The sequence below is a fragment of the Callithrix jacchus genome, chromosome 2 (assembly GCF_049354715.1).
Source record: "Callithrix jacchus isolate 240 chromosome 2, calJac240_pri, whole genome shotgun sequence".
NCBI classification, from domain to species: Eukaryota; Metazoa; Chordata; class Mammalia; order Primates; family Cebidae; genus Callithrix; species Callithrix jacchus.
This window is the reverse complement of record NC_133503.1, coordinates 23,391,858-23,405,521: the sequence shown is the minus strand read 5'-3', so window position 1 is coordinate 23,405,521 and position 13,664 is coordinate 23,391,858. Positions and strand designations below refer to the sequence as shown.

The 13,664-nt window shown below is 41.5% G+C and overlaps 1 protein-coding gene across 3 annotated transcripts in view; it reads left to right on the top strand.

Moving 5' to 3' along the window:
- ATP10B (ATPase phospholipid transporting 10B (putative)) overlaps positions 1–12,773 on the top strand; it is a 313,434-nt gene extending 300,661 nt beyond the window's left edge. For 2 of the 3 annotated variants that reach the window (XM_008984453.5, XM_008984460.5), the window contains 2 exons: positions 5,939–6,126; positions 9,711–12,773. In XM_008984453.5, coding sequence (XP_008982701.4) covers positions 5,939–6,126; positions 9,711–10,158 — 636 coding nt within the window. In that variant the 3' untranslated portion in view covers positions 10,159–12,773. Of the gene's footprint in view, positions 1–1,333; positions 2,966–5,938; positions 6,127–9,710 lie in introns of those variants that run through there. The other variant, XM_008984480.5, reaches the window with a different exon arrangement.
- Positions 12,774–13,664: the final 891 nt, after the last annotated feature.

Here is a 13,664-nt window from a genome sequence, read left to right as displayed (position 1 = left end):
CAACAGGGAGTGAGGAGTTGGGGGGAGATAGTATGGGGAGAAATGCCAGATATAGGTGATGGGGAGGAAGGAAGCAAATCACACTGCCATGTGTGTACCTATGCAACAATCTTGCATGTTCTTCACATGTACCCCCAAACCTAAAATGCAATAAAAAAAATAATAAAGAAGAAAAGCTACGCTATTAGGAGTGAGGCAAATAAATTCTGTTTTCAGATAAACTCTGTAAGGTTTACTACCCATAGGTCCTCACAAAAAGAAGGAACATACTTCTGCAAGAATATAAAAAACAAAAGCTAAAACTCTGAGAAACAACATTAGGAAGGGCTATTCAGTAGGTAATTAATTTATGCTGAGGCCTTCATAGTGGATAGGAGAATAAAAATACACAGTTAACTATACATTTGTCCATAAATGTTCACTTGTTTTAGTATCTTAACTACTAAAATGAAACAAAAAATATCTAGAAAACTCAATTCTGCAGAATGTAGGAAACATGAAAAAATGAGCAAAGAAAATAATGGCAAACAATGCAAAATTAGATGTTTAAATATATCAGTACTCATACAAATGTAAGTGGATTAAACTCTTCCTTTAAAAACAAAAATTACAGATTGGATTTTTTCATCCACCAAAAATAAGAAATGGACAAATTCACAATCATAGCTTGAGATTTTTATATAAATCTGAGAAACTGTCATAGATCAAATAGATTTAAAAAATAGAAGGGATATAGAAACTTATAATAAATTGTGTTTGATCTAATATGTAAAACTTTGCTCAAACCAAACAACATACATTTTTTTTCAAACATAGATAGATCAGTTCCCAGAGAGAATTCTAAATCACAAAGGAATTTGAAAGAAAAAAATCCGAAAATCCATGTTTTCTGACAGCAAGTTATTTAAATTAGAAGCCAGCAATAAACAGGTAACCACATAAAGCCTAACATGCTTAGAAATTTTGAAACGCACTTCTAAACAACTTATGAAATAGAGTAAGTCATGATGGAAATTGTAAATACCTCTTGCTGAATGACCATAAAAATACTAGCACTTTTAATGGCAAAAACCACGAGTACTTTTATACCAACCTAAGGGTTAGAAATCTCCTAGTTTGGGTTGCTCCCCGACCCCAGCAAATCAATAATGATCTGTCTTAAGTAGGAGCAGTAATTCCTCTCCTTTCTGCAGTGATTGGTCCAGGGTGGGCACATGATCTAGCTCTTAGCCAATGAGAAGTCAAGCGAACTCTGGGACTTTCTTTTATTAATAGGATAGGATCATGAAGTAAAAAGCCTTTTGTCCCACCTTTTTCTTCCTGCTTTTGTCAGTGTCCTGTGATCAAATGATGTGTAGCACTGCAGCGACTGTTTCAGGCAGTGAGTTTAAGGACAAAGACAACTGCTGGAGATGCCAGAGCAGAAATATGAGAAGAGCTTGGATTCTTGGACACACTGAGCTTCTGCCACAACTTTGGAGTTGCCAGCCTTCAGATATTTTGCTTAAAAAAATTCTATTTCTTCTTTGTTTAAACCGCTATCAGCCAGGCACACTGTCACTTGCAGTTGTAAATATTATAACGAATGCCATCACATTCCCAATGCCGTATTCCCCAGATTACCTTCAGAGAAGGAAACTAAAGCTAGCAAACCCTTGAAGGTACAAGGATCAGCATTCCAGCTAAGGAGTTTGGACTTTTCCTGGGAGGGAGATGTGTTCAGAAGATCCTCCCATCTCCAATGTGCTAACATCTACCTATGATACTTACCTCTCCCTTGCTTCACATGCTACCATGGCTCCCCATTGCTCTTAGGACAGAGTCCAAACTCCTCACTTAACGGGCCTGTAACATCTGGCTCTTGCTGTCCCCCTAGCATGACCAGTGATGCTTCCTCCTTCATATTAGACCCCAGCCAGACCAAGTTAGTTTTAGTTCTTGAATACCCTATCTCACTTCTAGGCCTCTGCATTTGCTAATTTCTCTCCCTCTTCCCCCGTTTCCTCTGGCTCTCTCACCCTTCAGGCCTCATCTCAAATGTTTTGCCTCCTCCAAGAGGCCTTCCTTGGTATCTACACTGGATTCTGTAACCCCTTGGTCTCCCAGTGCACCTTGTGATTCCTCTTATTAAACACTTATTGAACTGAATTGTGATTTGTTTTCATGACTGCTCTGCACTATGCTGCTTTCAGTTCTCTTTCCTAACTTCTGACCCTGCTTACCAAATGCTAGCTTAAGCTCATGGCCAGATTCGTGGCTGTAGACTCAATGACAATTGCTTCCCAGAGCCTCTCCATCACCTTTTTGCAGTCACATCTGCAGTTGAATGTGCTTGGTTTCTCAATTTGGTGACTTTTATCCTTTAAGTCCTCTTCTAGGCTTTGCCTGCCCATTCCTCTTACAATTATGCGAGGTCTAGTACCTGTAGTAAATCTCTTATCCTAGACAATCACAGTGACTCTGCTCCCCTGACTGATACATAATGCAGAGCAGGCACTGTCTCTTGGCTTTGGAGAGGGACACATGATCCAGAACCCCATCCAGACAATTCTGCCCCACCCCAACGACAGTGATTGATTCAAGTATGTACATATGACCCAGTCCTGGCCAATCAGACCCTGCCTTGGGATTTTTGTTGGGAAGCAGGAGCAGTCTTTGCACTGTGGTTGCTGAGCCGATTGTTTGGAAGCCTGGAGCGACTGGCAAATTCTTGCCATAATGTAGAAAGGACTACTGGAGAATGAAGCCAACAGAGAGGATAGCAGGATGAAGAAAGGGAGAGGTAGAGAATCCATGGGACATTACTGAGTGCCTACATCCAGCTTTGCCTGATGCTAAACCTGCCTCTGGGCTTATTATAGTTCAAGTCAGTAACAGTTGGTTTTTTGTACCATCTAGTCAAAAGAGCCTGGCCAATGTGTGAACAATAACTATCTGTTAAATGAATGAATCTCAAATTGACTGTGGCTATTGTTGTTTTTTTTTTTTTACTTTGTTTAATCCATTTATTTTTCCTTTTAGAAGAAAAAAAGGAATTTAGAGGGTTGGTGTTATATGAAAAATGAATCCTAGATAGAATCCCTAGGAAGGGATTTTAATCATCATTTAATCCAATGTTTTTTTATTATAGATAGGGAAATTGAGGCTCAAATGGAGTATTCAACTTACCAAGATCACATAGCCAGCTAGAGAATGTATAAGCTGAATATGCTCATAAGGAAACATCAGACAAATGTAAAATGATCATTATTCTTTTTTTAAACAAAAAGATAGTTGTAGGGTGAGAGTATTCCAGTATTTTTCAAAAATGTCAATGCCATCAAAGACAAAAGCTATGAAATATTCTGGATTAAAGGAGACTAAAGACATGAAAACTAAATATAATATTTGACCCTAAACTGGATTCTGTACTGAAGGGGAAAAAAACACACCTTGAGGACATTATTGGATCAATTAACAAAATTGGAATATAAAAAAATTTTAGCTTTGTTAAATTAATTTTAGCAATGTTAAGTTTGGTAAAATTTACCACAGTGTAGTCAAAAATCATTCAGCAAGCCTGAATAAGCCAAATTCTATCCCCAAAAACATGAGACCCAAAGGATTTAAAGTTTGATCAAACTGGTAAAGAACAGGTAATCTCCTATATCAATTTTGTCATGGAATGAAAAAATAGAAAAAGATAAGTGTCTTAGTCTGTTTATGCTACTGCAATAGAGTACCTGAGACTGGGTAATTGACAAAGACTAGAAATGTATTTCTCATAGTTCCAAGGGCTGGTAAGTCCAAGATCAAGGCACCAGCAGGTTCAGTGTCTAGTGAGGGCTGCTTCCTGCTTCCAAGATTATGTCCTCTTGCTGCATCTTTTGGAGGGGAAGAAGGCAAAAAAAGATGAATGCTGTGTCCTCACAAGGCATAAATAGATGGAACACTGTGTCCTCACATAGTGGAAGGGCAAAAAAGCATTAGGATGCTCCTATCATCCTCTTTTATAAGGGCACTAATTCATTAATGAGGGAATATCTTTCATGACTACACTTCTAAAAGGCCCCTCCTCTTAATACTATCACAGTGGGTATTAGGTTTCAACATATGAGTTTAGAGGAAGCATATACATTTAAACCATAGCAATAAGCAGTTCATTTTTCATGGCTAGAATAACTGATATTAAAATGGGTATGGGCAATTCAAGAAAAGAAAATTACAGACCAATCTCACTAATTAACATAGATGTAAAAAATAAATTTTTTTTGAGATGGAGTCTCACACTTGTCACCCAGGCTGGAGTGCAGTGGTACAATTCTTAGCTCACTGTAACCTCCGCCTCCCAGGTTCAAGTGATTCTCCTGCCTCAGCCTCCCAAGCAGCTGAGGTTATAGGCACATATCACCAAGCCCAATGATTATTATTTTGTATTTGTAGTAGAGACAGGGTTTCACCATATTGCCCATGCTGGTCTTGAACTCAAGTGATCCACACACCTTGGCCTCCCAAAGTACTGGGATTACAGGCATGACCCACTGCACCCAGCCAGATGTAGAAAATTCTAAATAAAATACTGACAAATCATTTTGGGAGTGTGTTAAAGATGATAGAGCATAACCAAGGAACTTCCCTATCCTGTTGGTAGATCATAAACTCTAAAGAGTTATTTGAAAACAGCTAGAGGAATTTAAAGTACTCATACTTTTTGGCACAATTCTAAGTATTCGCCTCAGAAACACTCTTGCACATGTGTATGTGGAGACATGTACAAGAAAAAAAGCCTAAATGTTCATCAATGCAAAAAGTAAGTTGTGGCATGTTCATACCATGTAATAGTTAAAATGAATGCACTAGAGCTATGTCTTTCAGCATAGATAAAACTTTAAAGTGGTACTCCCCAACCTTTTGGCCACCAGGGACCAGTTTCGTAGAAGACAACTGAAGGGTGGGGTGGTTTGGAATGAAACTGTTCCACCTCAGACCATCAGGCATTTGAGTCTTATAAGGAGCATCCAACCTAGATCCCTCACATGTGCAGTTCACAATAGGGTTCTCATGCTCCTATGAGAATCTAAGGTCACCACTAATCTGAGAGGAGATGGAACTCAGGTGGTAATGCTCACTTGTCAACCATGCATCTCCTGCCATGCAGCTGAGTTCCTAATGGGAATGGACTGTTACTGGTCCATAGCCCAGGAGTTGGGAACCCCTTTTTTAAAGTATAAACTCAAGTGAAAAAAGCTGCAGAGGTGTCTTTGCCTTCTCAGGCTGTCGTAACATCTGTCATCAGGCTGTCATCAAGCTGGGTGGGTTAAATAACAGAGATTTATTTCTCATGCTTCGGGAAGCTGAAAGCCCAAGATCAGTGCAGCAGCTGATTCAGTGTCTGTTTCAGGCCCTCTTCCTTCCTGGACAGCTGCCTTCGAGCTGTATTATTACTCACATGGCTGAATGAAAGAAGGATCAAATCTCTCTCCTGTCTCTTCTTATAAGGGCACTAATCCCATTCAGGAGGGCTCCCCCTAATCAACTTCAAAAGGCCCCACATGCAAATGCTATCACATTGGAGATTAGGGTTCAAACATATTAACTTGGAAGTAGGAGGACAAAAAGTCTCACATGAAACATGATTCTATTTATCCAACATTCAAAAGCGGGCTATGTAGGGAAACAATAGATTGGGTGGTAAACCTACAAAGTATAGCATAGAAATTATCACCAAAAGCAGAGTGAGACAGGAGAATAGGGTCTTCTGGGGTATGTGTGTTCAATTCTACATGGCAACAATTTGGGCATTTGCTTTATAATGATATATTAAACTGCACACTTTTTTAACTTTGTGTGTGTTGCATTTCAAAAATAGTTTGAAACAAAGTTAACCAGGTAGTGTGACCACCCTGGCTCCCTAATCTCAGCTATACCTTCAACAGTGTTTACTTCTTTTCCTCCACAGACCATTTTCCATGGGCTCGTGCTCCTCGGCAGCTTCCTGATGTACTTTCTGGTATCCCTCCTCTACAATGCCACCTGCATCATCTGCAACAGCCCCACCAATCCCTACTGGGTGATGGAAGGCCAGCTATCAGACCCCACTTTCTATCTCGTCTGCTTTCTCACACCCGTTGTGGCTCTTCTCCCAAGGTTTGAGCACTGGGGCTATTTTTCTTTCCTAGAGTTACCAATCTCCCCTTAATAAGCCATTTTTATAACCCAAGAGTCAGGAGTTTGACTTCTGCTAAGATCCTTGAGGGTACTGTTTCAGAAAGAGAGCTAGGACAGAAAGAACAATGAACAACCAGGAGGCAAATAACATGGACTGTGGTCCCAGGTTAGCCACAAAGTAGTGAAGTCACCAAGTCAGTGCGACTTCAGTTGTGACATCTATAAAATGGGAATATCAATTCCTACTCTCCTGTCTTACTATTTTTGTGTGTGTGTGTGTGATAAGGAATTATTTTGAGCTGCTCTATGGTTCTTTTTTATATTAGTTCAGGAATCTCACACTCAAATGCCTACAGGGACAAGCCAGCAAGTGCAGCAAGCCAGATGGAGGGCAGACGTTAGAAGAAAGAACTTCTCAGCTTCCATCATGGCCACAAGGCAGATCAAATGCTTCAGAGTTGTCTCAGAAATTCAAATTTTGCACGAAATTGCCAATGTTTAAATATTATTCAAATTTGTCTAAATGCACCCCTTCCATACAAGACCTGCATTAGTCAAATAAATTATCCATGCCCAGGGATTACAATGGATATTTCCAGGTTAAGCCCTCCACAGTAAATGTACCTTTTTCAGAAAAATAGCAACAGCAACTATAAATGCCTTGCCTTTCCTTGGAGCTCACTCTCCCTTCTAGCCTCTCATTTTGTTTTTGCCGTGAGCTAAGTGTTGGGCAGACCTATGGTTCTAGTACCCTGCTCATGGGACAGCTGAAGTACCAAGAGGGACCAGAATGTGTTCACAGGCCTAACACAAATCACAGTGGGAGCTAGCGTCTCCCAACTCAAAGGCCAGTGTTCTATTCCGCAGCCCACACTCTCTAGTCAGAGCAGTGAACTTGACAATGATGTGCACACAGGCAAGACAGCCTCTCTCCATCCGGAGGATCTCACAACTCTGAACGTCACTATTAAGCATTTTATCATTCTAAGCTATAATCAATAGACAATTACAACATTATACAGAATTTGTTTTATCCCAAAATTAGAGAGCCATCAACCAGCCTTACTTCCTTTAATATAAGTTCGGTGGTTTGCTTAACCTAGCTTCTCTTGTCCCTGCATTCTCTTGTCTTCTAACTTTATATTTTCTCCATAAAGAGCAATCACTATCATGGATTTAAAAATTATTTTTAGCAGATGACTCTTCACCATAAAGTCCCAGCCCAGACCTCTCTTATGAATTCCAGACACATCTTTCTAGCAACTTATTCATCACCTCCACTGGGCATATTAAGTCTGAGGAAACTGGGAGACATTTCTAATTGAATTCATGACTCTACCCTCTGTCACCAGCACCACCCCAGAAATCTGAGTATCTCCAGAGTTTCTTTCAGCAAATACTACCCATGGAGTATTTGGACAAAGGCAGGCCCCAGGAAATTATTCTTGACATCACCTGCCAACTCATGCCTAAATCTAGACTTTCACCAAGTACTGACAGTTCTATCCACGATGTATTTCTCAAACCCATTACTATTTCCATTTCTACAGCCACTACTACCAATAGACTGTTGCCCTTTCACCCCAAATTATTTCAGTAGTCTCCTATTGGATCTCACTCTAGTCCATTAACATTGGCTCAAAGTGTGATCATGTCACCTATTCATAACCCTCCAAGGGCTTCCCAAGACCTCTGCAATAAAGCACAAAAATCATAAACCTGGCCCACAGTTCCTGCCTGCTCTGCTTCTGCCAACCCCTCCTGGGTCATATTCTCCTGCTTTTATCATCACTCCCCAAGCTTCAGCCAGTTGTACCTAGGTTTTGATTCTCATCCCCTTGGTGTGGCTACCTCCTATGCATCTTGCAGTTTTCAGCTTTAAAAGGTTATTTTGTGTAAACCTTTCCCCCAAGCCACTGCCTTCCTTCTCCATTAATTTATTCAACAAATACTTTTCAAGTCCCCACAATGGCCCTGACCCCCAAGAAACTGAGCCATCAATACAAAAGACAAGATCTTTGCAGTCATGTAACATGTGAATCCAGTTATAAATGGAGGGACATTTCCTTAAGGAAGAAACAGTTAGGTGCTGATGGGACATGGGCTTGAGAAATATATAGCAGGTGGAACTGTCAGCACTTCCTTCCTTGAGGAAGAAGCATTTAATTTCGGTGATCAGATGTCTGACGCTCTCATTGCCTTCCCTATTTATAACTATATTCCTGTGTTACTTGCAGCAAGGACCTTGTCTTTCCTATTTGTGGCTTAATCCCTTGGGGGCCTGGCCCATTGTGGCAACTTGAAACGCATTTGTTGAATAAATGAATGGAGGAGGAAGGCAGTAGCTTGAGGGAAATGTTTACACTAAGGAAATTCTAGTTTTGAAGCAAAAAGTCAAATATTTCCTGGGACATTTACATGGTCCCTAGGACATCCTGGGGTAAGATGAGAGAGAATGGAGAAAAGTTTATCTGGTTCCACGAGATCCACTGTAATTTTCAGAAACCTCTTGCCCACTGGTGGGGGTTGCAGCTTTTAGACATAGTGGAAGAATGGGAGCCTTCCTGCTTATAAGGCTTTAAACATAAAAAATTTTTAAAGACTGCTTTGGGAATGACCTTAGATGTACTCCAGGCCAAATGGATTACTTTTTAGATAAAGCAATGGCCATCCAGAAACTGGATGTGAGTTGCCCAGTGCCACAAGCCTGTGTGTATTTTCTCCCTACACCACATAGTTTTATTCACATTCTTACCCCTTTTCCTTGCCTACACTTTGAACAAAGCGAAGATTCTAAACACAGATAAAGACTCCCAATTCCAGAGTCTACTACAGAGTGTATGCAGCTTGGCAGGGGGATAAAAACCTTGAGTCAGTCAACAGGGAGATCTGTTAACATCTCAGGAGACCTTGGGAATCTCACCTCACCTTTTAGGGCCCTTACCTCTTTATCGGGAAAATCATGGTAATACCATGACACTGTCAAGTCAGCAAGGTCCACAGATTCAAGAAAAGAAGATGGATTTTAAAACTACTTTAAAATCATCAAGTTTCACAAAGGCTTAACATGACAGAGCAATTAAATTTGCCTAAGTTGGAGTAGCCCAGAAATGAAAGGACTGCTTTGTGCATGAAGAATAAGAGACAAGTCTTTGGATTCAGAGTGGGTGCTCCTGACCATAGCTCAACTACTGCGTGGCTGTAGACAAATCATTAAATCTCTCAGTCCCTCAGCTTCCTCATTTGTATGCAGAAGCAAACAAAAGTAATAACTGCATAGGACTGTTGGGAAAATAAAATGAGTTAATAACTCATAAAGCACTTAGAATAGTCCTGGTATATAATAAATGTTAGCTTTTATGTTTTGTTGTTGTTACTTTTGTTGTTGGGCTCCCCAAGACTAGAAGTGCTCGAACATGGATTTAATAATCATCAGCTAGGAGTGCAGTAAAGAGGATCTTGCCCTGGGCAGGGAGTTGGATTGTAAAGACCCCCTTTCAATGCTAAAGTTTATGAAGTCAACAGAAATCAGAAAATATCTTCTTTCTGTTATTTCCCACCAGGTGCTTTTTCCTATCTCTACAAGGAACCTATGGGAAGTCTTTAATCTCAAAAGCTCAGAAAATTGACAAACTCCCCACAGACAAAAGAAACCTAGAAATCCAGAGTTGGAGAAGCAGACAGAGGCCTGTTCCTGCCCCTGAAGTGGCTCGACCCACCCATCACTCAGTGTCATCTATCACAGAACAGGACTTCAGTGCCAGCACCCCAAAGAGCTCTAACCCTCCGAAGAGGAAGAACACAGAAGAGTGGATGATCCACAAACAGAGATGCGGCAGAGAGTGCATGAGGGATGACTCGTGCTCAGGGGACTCCTCAGCTAAACTTTCATCCGGGGAGCACCTGCTGGGGCCTCATAGGACAATGGCCTACTCAAGAGGACAGACTGATATGTCCCGGAACTCAAAGAGGGGCAGCCATCGCCGATCCCAGAGTTCACTGACCATATGAGGAGCTACAGAAATCCATACAAACTCAACAGAGGCCACCCAATCACTGGCCCAAGTAACCCTTGACCCCTTCCTCTTCATAGAGGAAACATCGTGCCAGAGTTATTCTTTTTTTCCCCCAATAAGCCTGACTTCCTTGGAGGAAGTTCTGGTCCCAAGGGGTTTGACACAAAGACTGGAAAACCAGTCGGCCTCTAGTTTTCTGTGGCTGCCAGGCAGCACATCTTGCAGAGTTTAGATAAGGAGGCTGTTTTTGTTGCACTGAATTCTCAAACTGTTTAACCCAAAACCACTCTTGTGACCCTCTAGATAAGTGCTGCCTACAATCCAGTGCAAATGGGCTGTAAGTTTCCAAGATTCCAAGAACTGTATCAACCCAAGCAATACCTCAGGGTATGGAAGTTTCTGGGTTTATTTACCTCTCAGTGCCCAGAGTTAAAGTTTCAGAAGAGACTTGTGCAGCCCTAAGAGACTAAGGGCTTCATCTCAAGTGTATTGCCGTGATGGCCGATTGGGGTTAACCCTTCCGTGTACAGAGAGTTGGTTCTGCTTTTTGTCTAAGCCAAAGAAAAGCCACATCTAAAAATGAAAAGTATATTTAAACTCAGTGCCACAGACTCTTCTGAGGGTTGTAGGGTCACAGCTAGTGTAAGAGGCATGAAGAATAGACATGCAAAAGGGAACAGATGAACCAGAAACCCCTGTTTTGGTTGACAGACCATATGTCCCAACATCTGGGGAATCTGACAAGAGGACATAGGCAGCACTTTTTTTTTTTTTTTTTGAGACGGAGTCGCTCTGTCACCCAGGATGGAGTGCAATGACATGGTCTCGGCTCACTGCAACTTCTGTCTCCCCAGTTCAAGTGATTCTTCTGCCTCAGCCTCCCAAGGAGCTGGGATTACAGGCACCTGCCACCACGCCTGGCTAATTTTTGTATTTTTAGTAGAGACAGTGTTTCACCATGTTGGCCAGGTTGGTCTCAAATTCCTGACCTCATGATCCACCCACTGCAGCCTCCCAAAATGCTGGGATTACAGAAGTGAGCCACTACGCCCATCCAGCGTCACTTTTTAAAAGCTATTTATTGTATTTACTTTTAAATAAAATTACTCATCCTCATTCAGCTCTTAGAACAAAAGAAAAAAAAAAACCTGTTAATCAGGATATATAAGCACATCTGCACCCAGAAAAGGCCCAGAGCAATCCAGAGCTTAAACAATGGCATCTTCAAGGGTAGGGCTAACATGAAACCCAATTCAGCTTATTCCGGAATACCACCCTCTGGAAGACACTGGCCTTCTTCAGTTAGAGAGAGTCAGAGGAAGTGTCACTTCACAAGGAAAAGAAAGATTATATAGACTTCCTATCCCTAAAGGTTATAAATGTCAAGTATATAAAAGAGCTCAAAACAGTGTTAAAGGAATGAACAGTAGAATTTTAATAGGCTGTCAAGAGAAGCCAAGTCTGCTCTGGGAAAGTATAGCCTAACCCTAGTCTTGTAAAATAAGTCAGAAAGGTTTACTGGGCCACCTTAAGCTAGTACCTACATATTAGGCAAAAAGTACAGAAATAGATGCACTAAGTGTGGTGAGTCTTTGAGCCTACAAGTCATGCCACCAGCCATGAGTTCACCTGTCACTTGAGTAACTCCTCAGCAAAGATGCCAGAAAACATTCAATCAAGTTGGCAAATAGCACAGGGAGCTGGCCCTCTGACCATCTTCCTGCCAAACCTGGACTGGAAGGACCATTTGCAGCACCCTCCTGGAGCCAATGCACTGTGCCTCGCTGCCTCTGCTACATAATGATGCCAGGACTAGCCAGCTGGTGGGTATTTGGGGGAATCCTGCAAGAGGATTGCCCATGAAGGGGCAGGTACACATACCAGGAAAAGCAGTGATGATGTGAATCGTTCCTAGTGAGGGGATTGAGTCAAAACCTGGATCTCAGGTACCCCAATTTTTCACTCAAACAATTTCTGGCTACGACTAAAAGCCAGGAAGAACAGAACAGTGGCCTCAGGAGATCTGAGTTGGAGTCCTTGCTCTGCCTCCATTCTCCCTAGGATGCAGGAGCCTTGAAGCAGGATGCCACACCTGCAATTTGGTTAGAAGTGCGTTTCTTCCCAGTCTTGATATAAGTATTAAGTCAAAATTACATGACACCCAGTGGTTAAAAACCTCAGAAATCTGTAACACCCTCAGTAATAACAAAAGGGATTTTTATTTCAGGGCTAAGGGGAAAGGAGATGATGGAGAAGTTGAAAAAAGATGTCTCATCCTCTTCCTAAGTTCCAAACTATAGCCGACATTCTGATGCTGCTCGTTTTCATGTATGACCAACCATCCCAGTTTGCCTGCGACTTTCTCATTTTTACAGAGTTCCAAATCCTAAGAAACTGGGCCAACTGCTACAACTGGTCACCTACTCTTGCACCTCCGTAAATCAAGCCAACTGTGACCATCCAATGTGCCACCTTACAGGGAAAAGTTATAACAACTATTCCCCTAGACATAACGCTAATGATTGTACTTAATACATTTTTGTACTTTTATGATATTTTACTGATTGGAAACATGTCATCCTTTATTAAAAAAAAAAACGTGGTTTTTCATAGTTGCCTGTCAACCTAAGTTCATATTCTTCTTCTTTTATATTATCATCACTAGTTCTGAGGACTTTCTCATCCACCCCTCCTCTTTTGCACTTATTCATTTATTCATTCATTCATCTATCCAGTAATTTTCTGATAAGCCCCTACTAGATGCCTGACAATGTGCGAGGTTTTATGAGGAGCTCAATCTGTCTTTGAGAAGCTCATATGTTTGTTGACCATCCAATGCCACCAACCCCCACTGAAAGTATAGAGTATCAGAAACATATTTGGCTGTGGACCCAACATGAAAGTAGGACACAAACCAAAAGAACTGTGAGGGACAGCGGGTCGGGGGGGAGAGTTGGGGAGGGATAGCATGGGGAGAAATGCCAGATGTGGGTGAAGGGGAGGAAGGCAGCAAATCACACTGCCACATGTGTACCTATGCAACTATCTTGCATGTTCTGCACATGTACCCCAAAACCTAAAATGCAGTTGAAAAATAAAGTATTAGGGGGAAAAAAAGGAACTGTGAGGATTAGAAGCAGCACATGCAATCTGGCACTTTAACCTGGCTACTCCTCTCCTCCTGGACGCCCACCACCAACCTCAAATCCAGACTGATTTATGCAATCAATATCAACTGTGTACCTGTTCGACATAGCACTGTGATAGGCAGCAAGGATAAAATAGGGAACAAAAACAAGCCCAGTTCCTGCTGCTAAAAAAAAAAAAAAAAAATTTCCCAATCTAGAAAGGGAGACAGATAATATGAAGGAAGCCAATCAATGTGATATTACACACTATGAGAGGAGGGGTTCCCAGGATAGTCAGAGAAGGCTTCTCCAAGGAGGAGATATTTCAGCTGAGACCTCAATCGTGAAACCAAGACAGCAAAGAAGGGCCCTT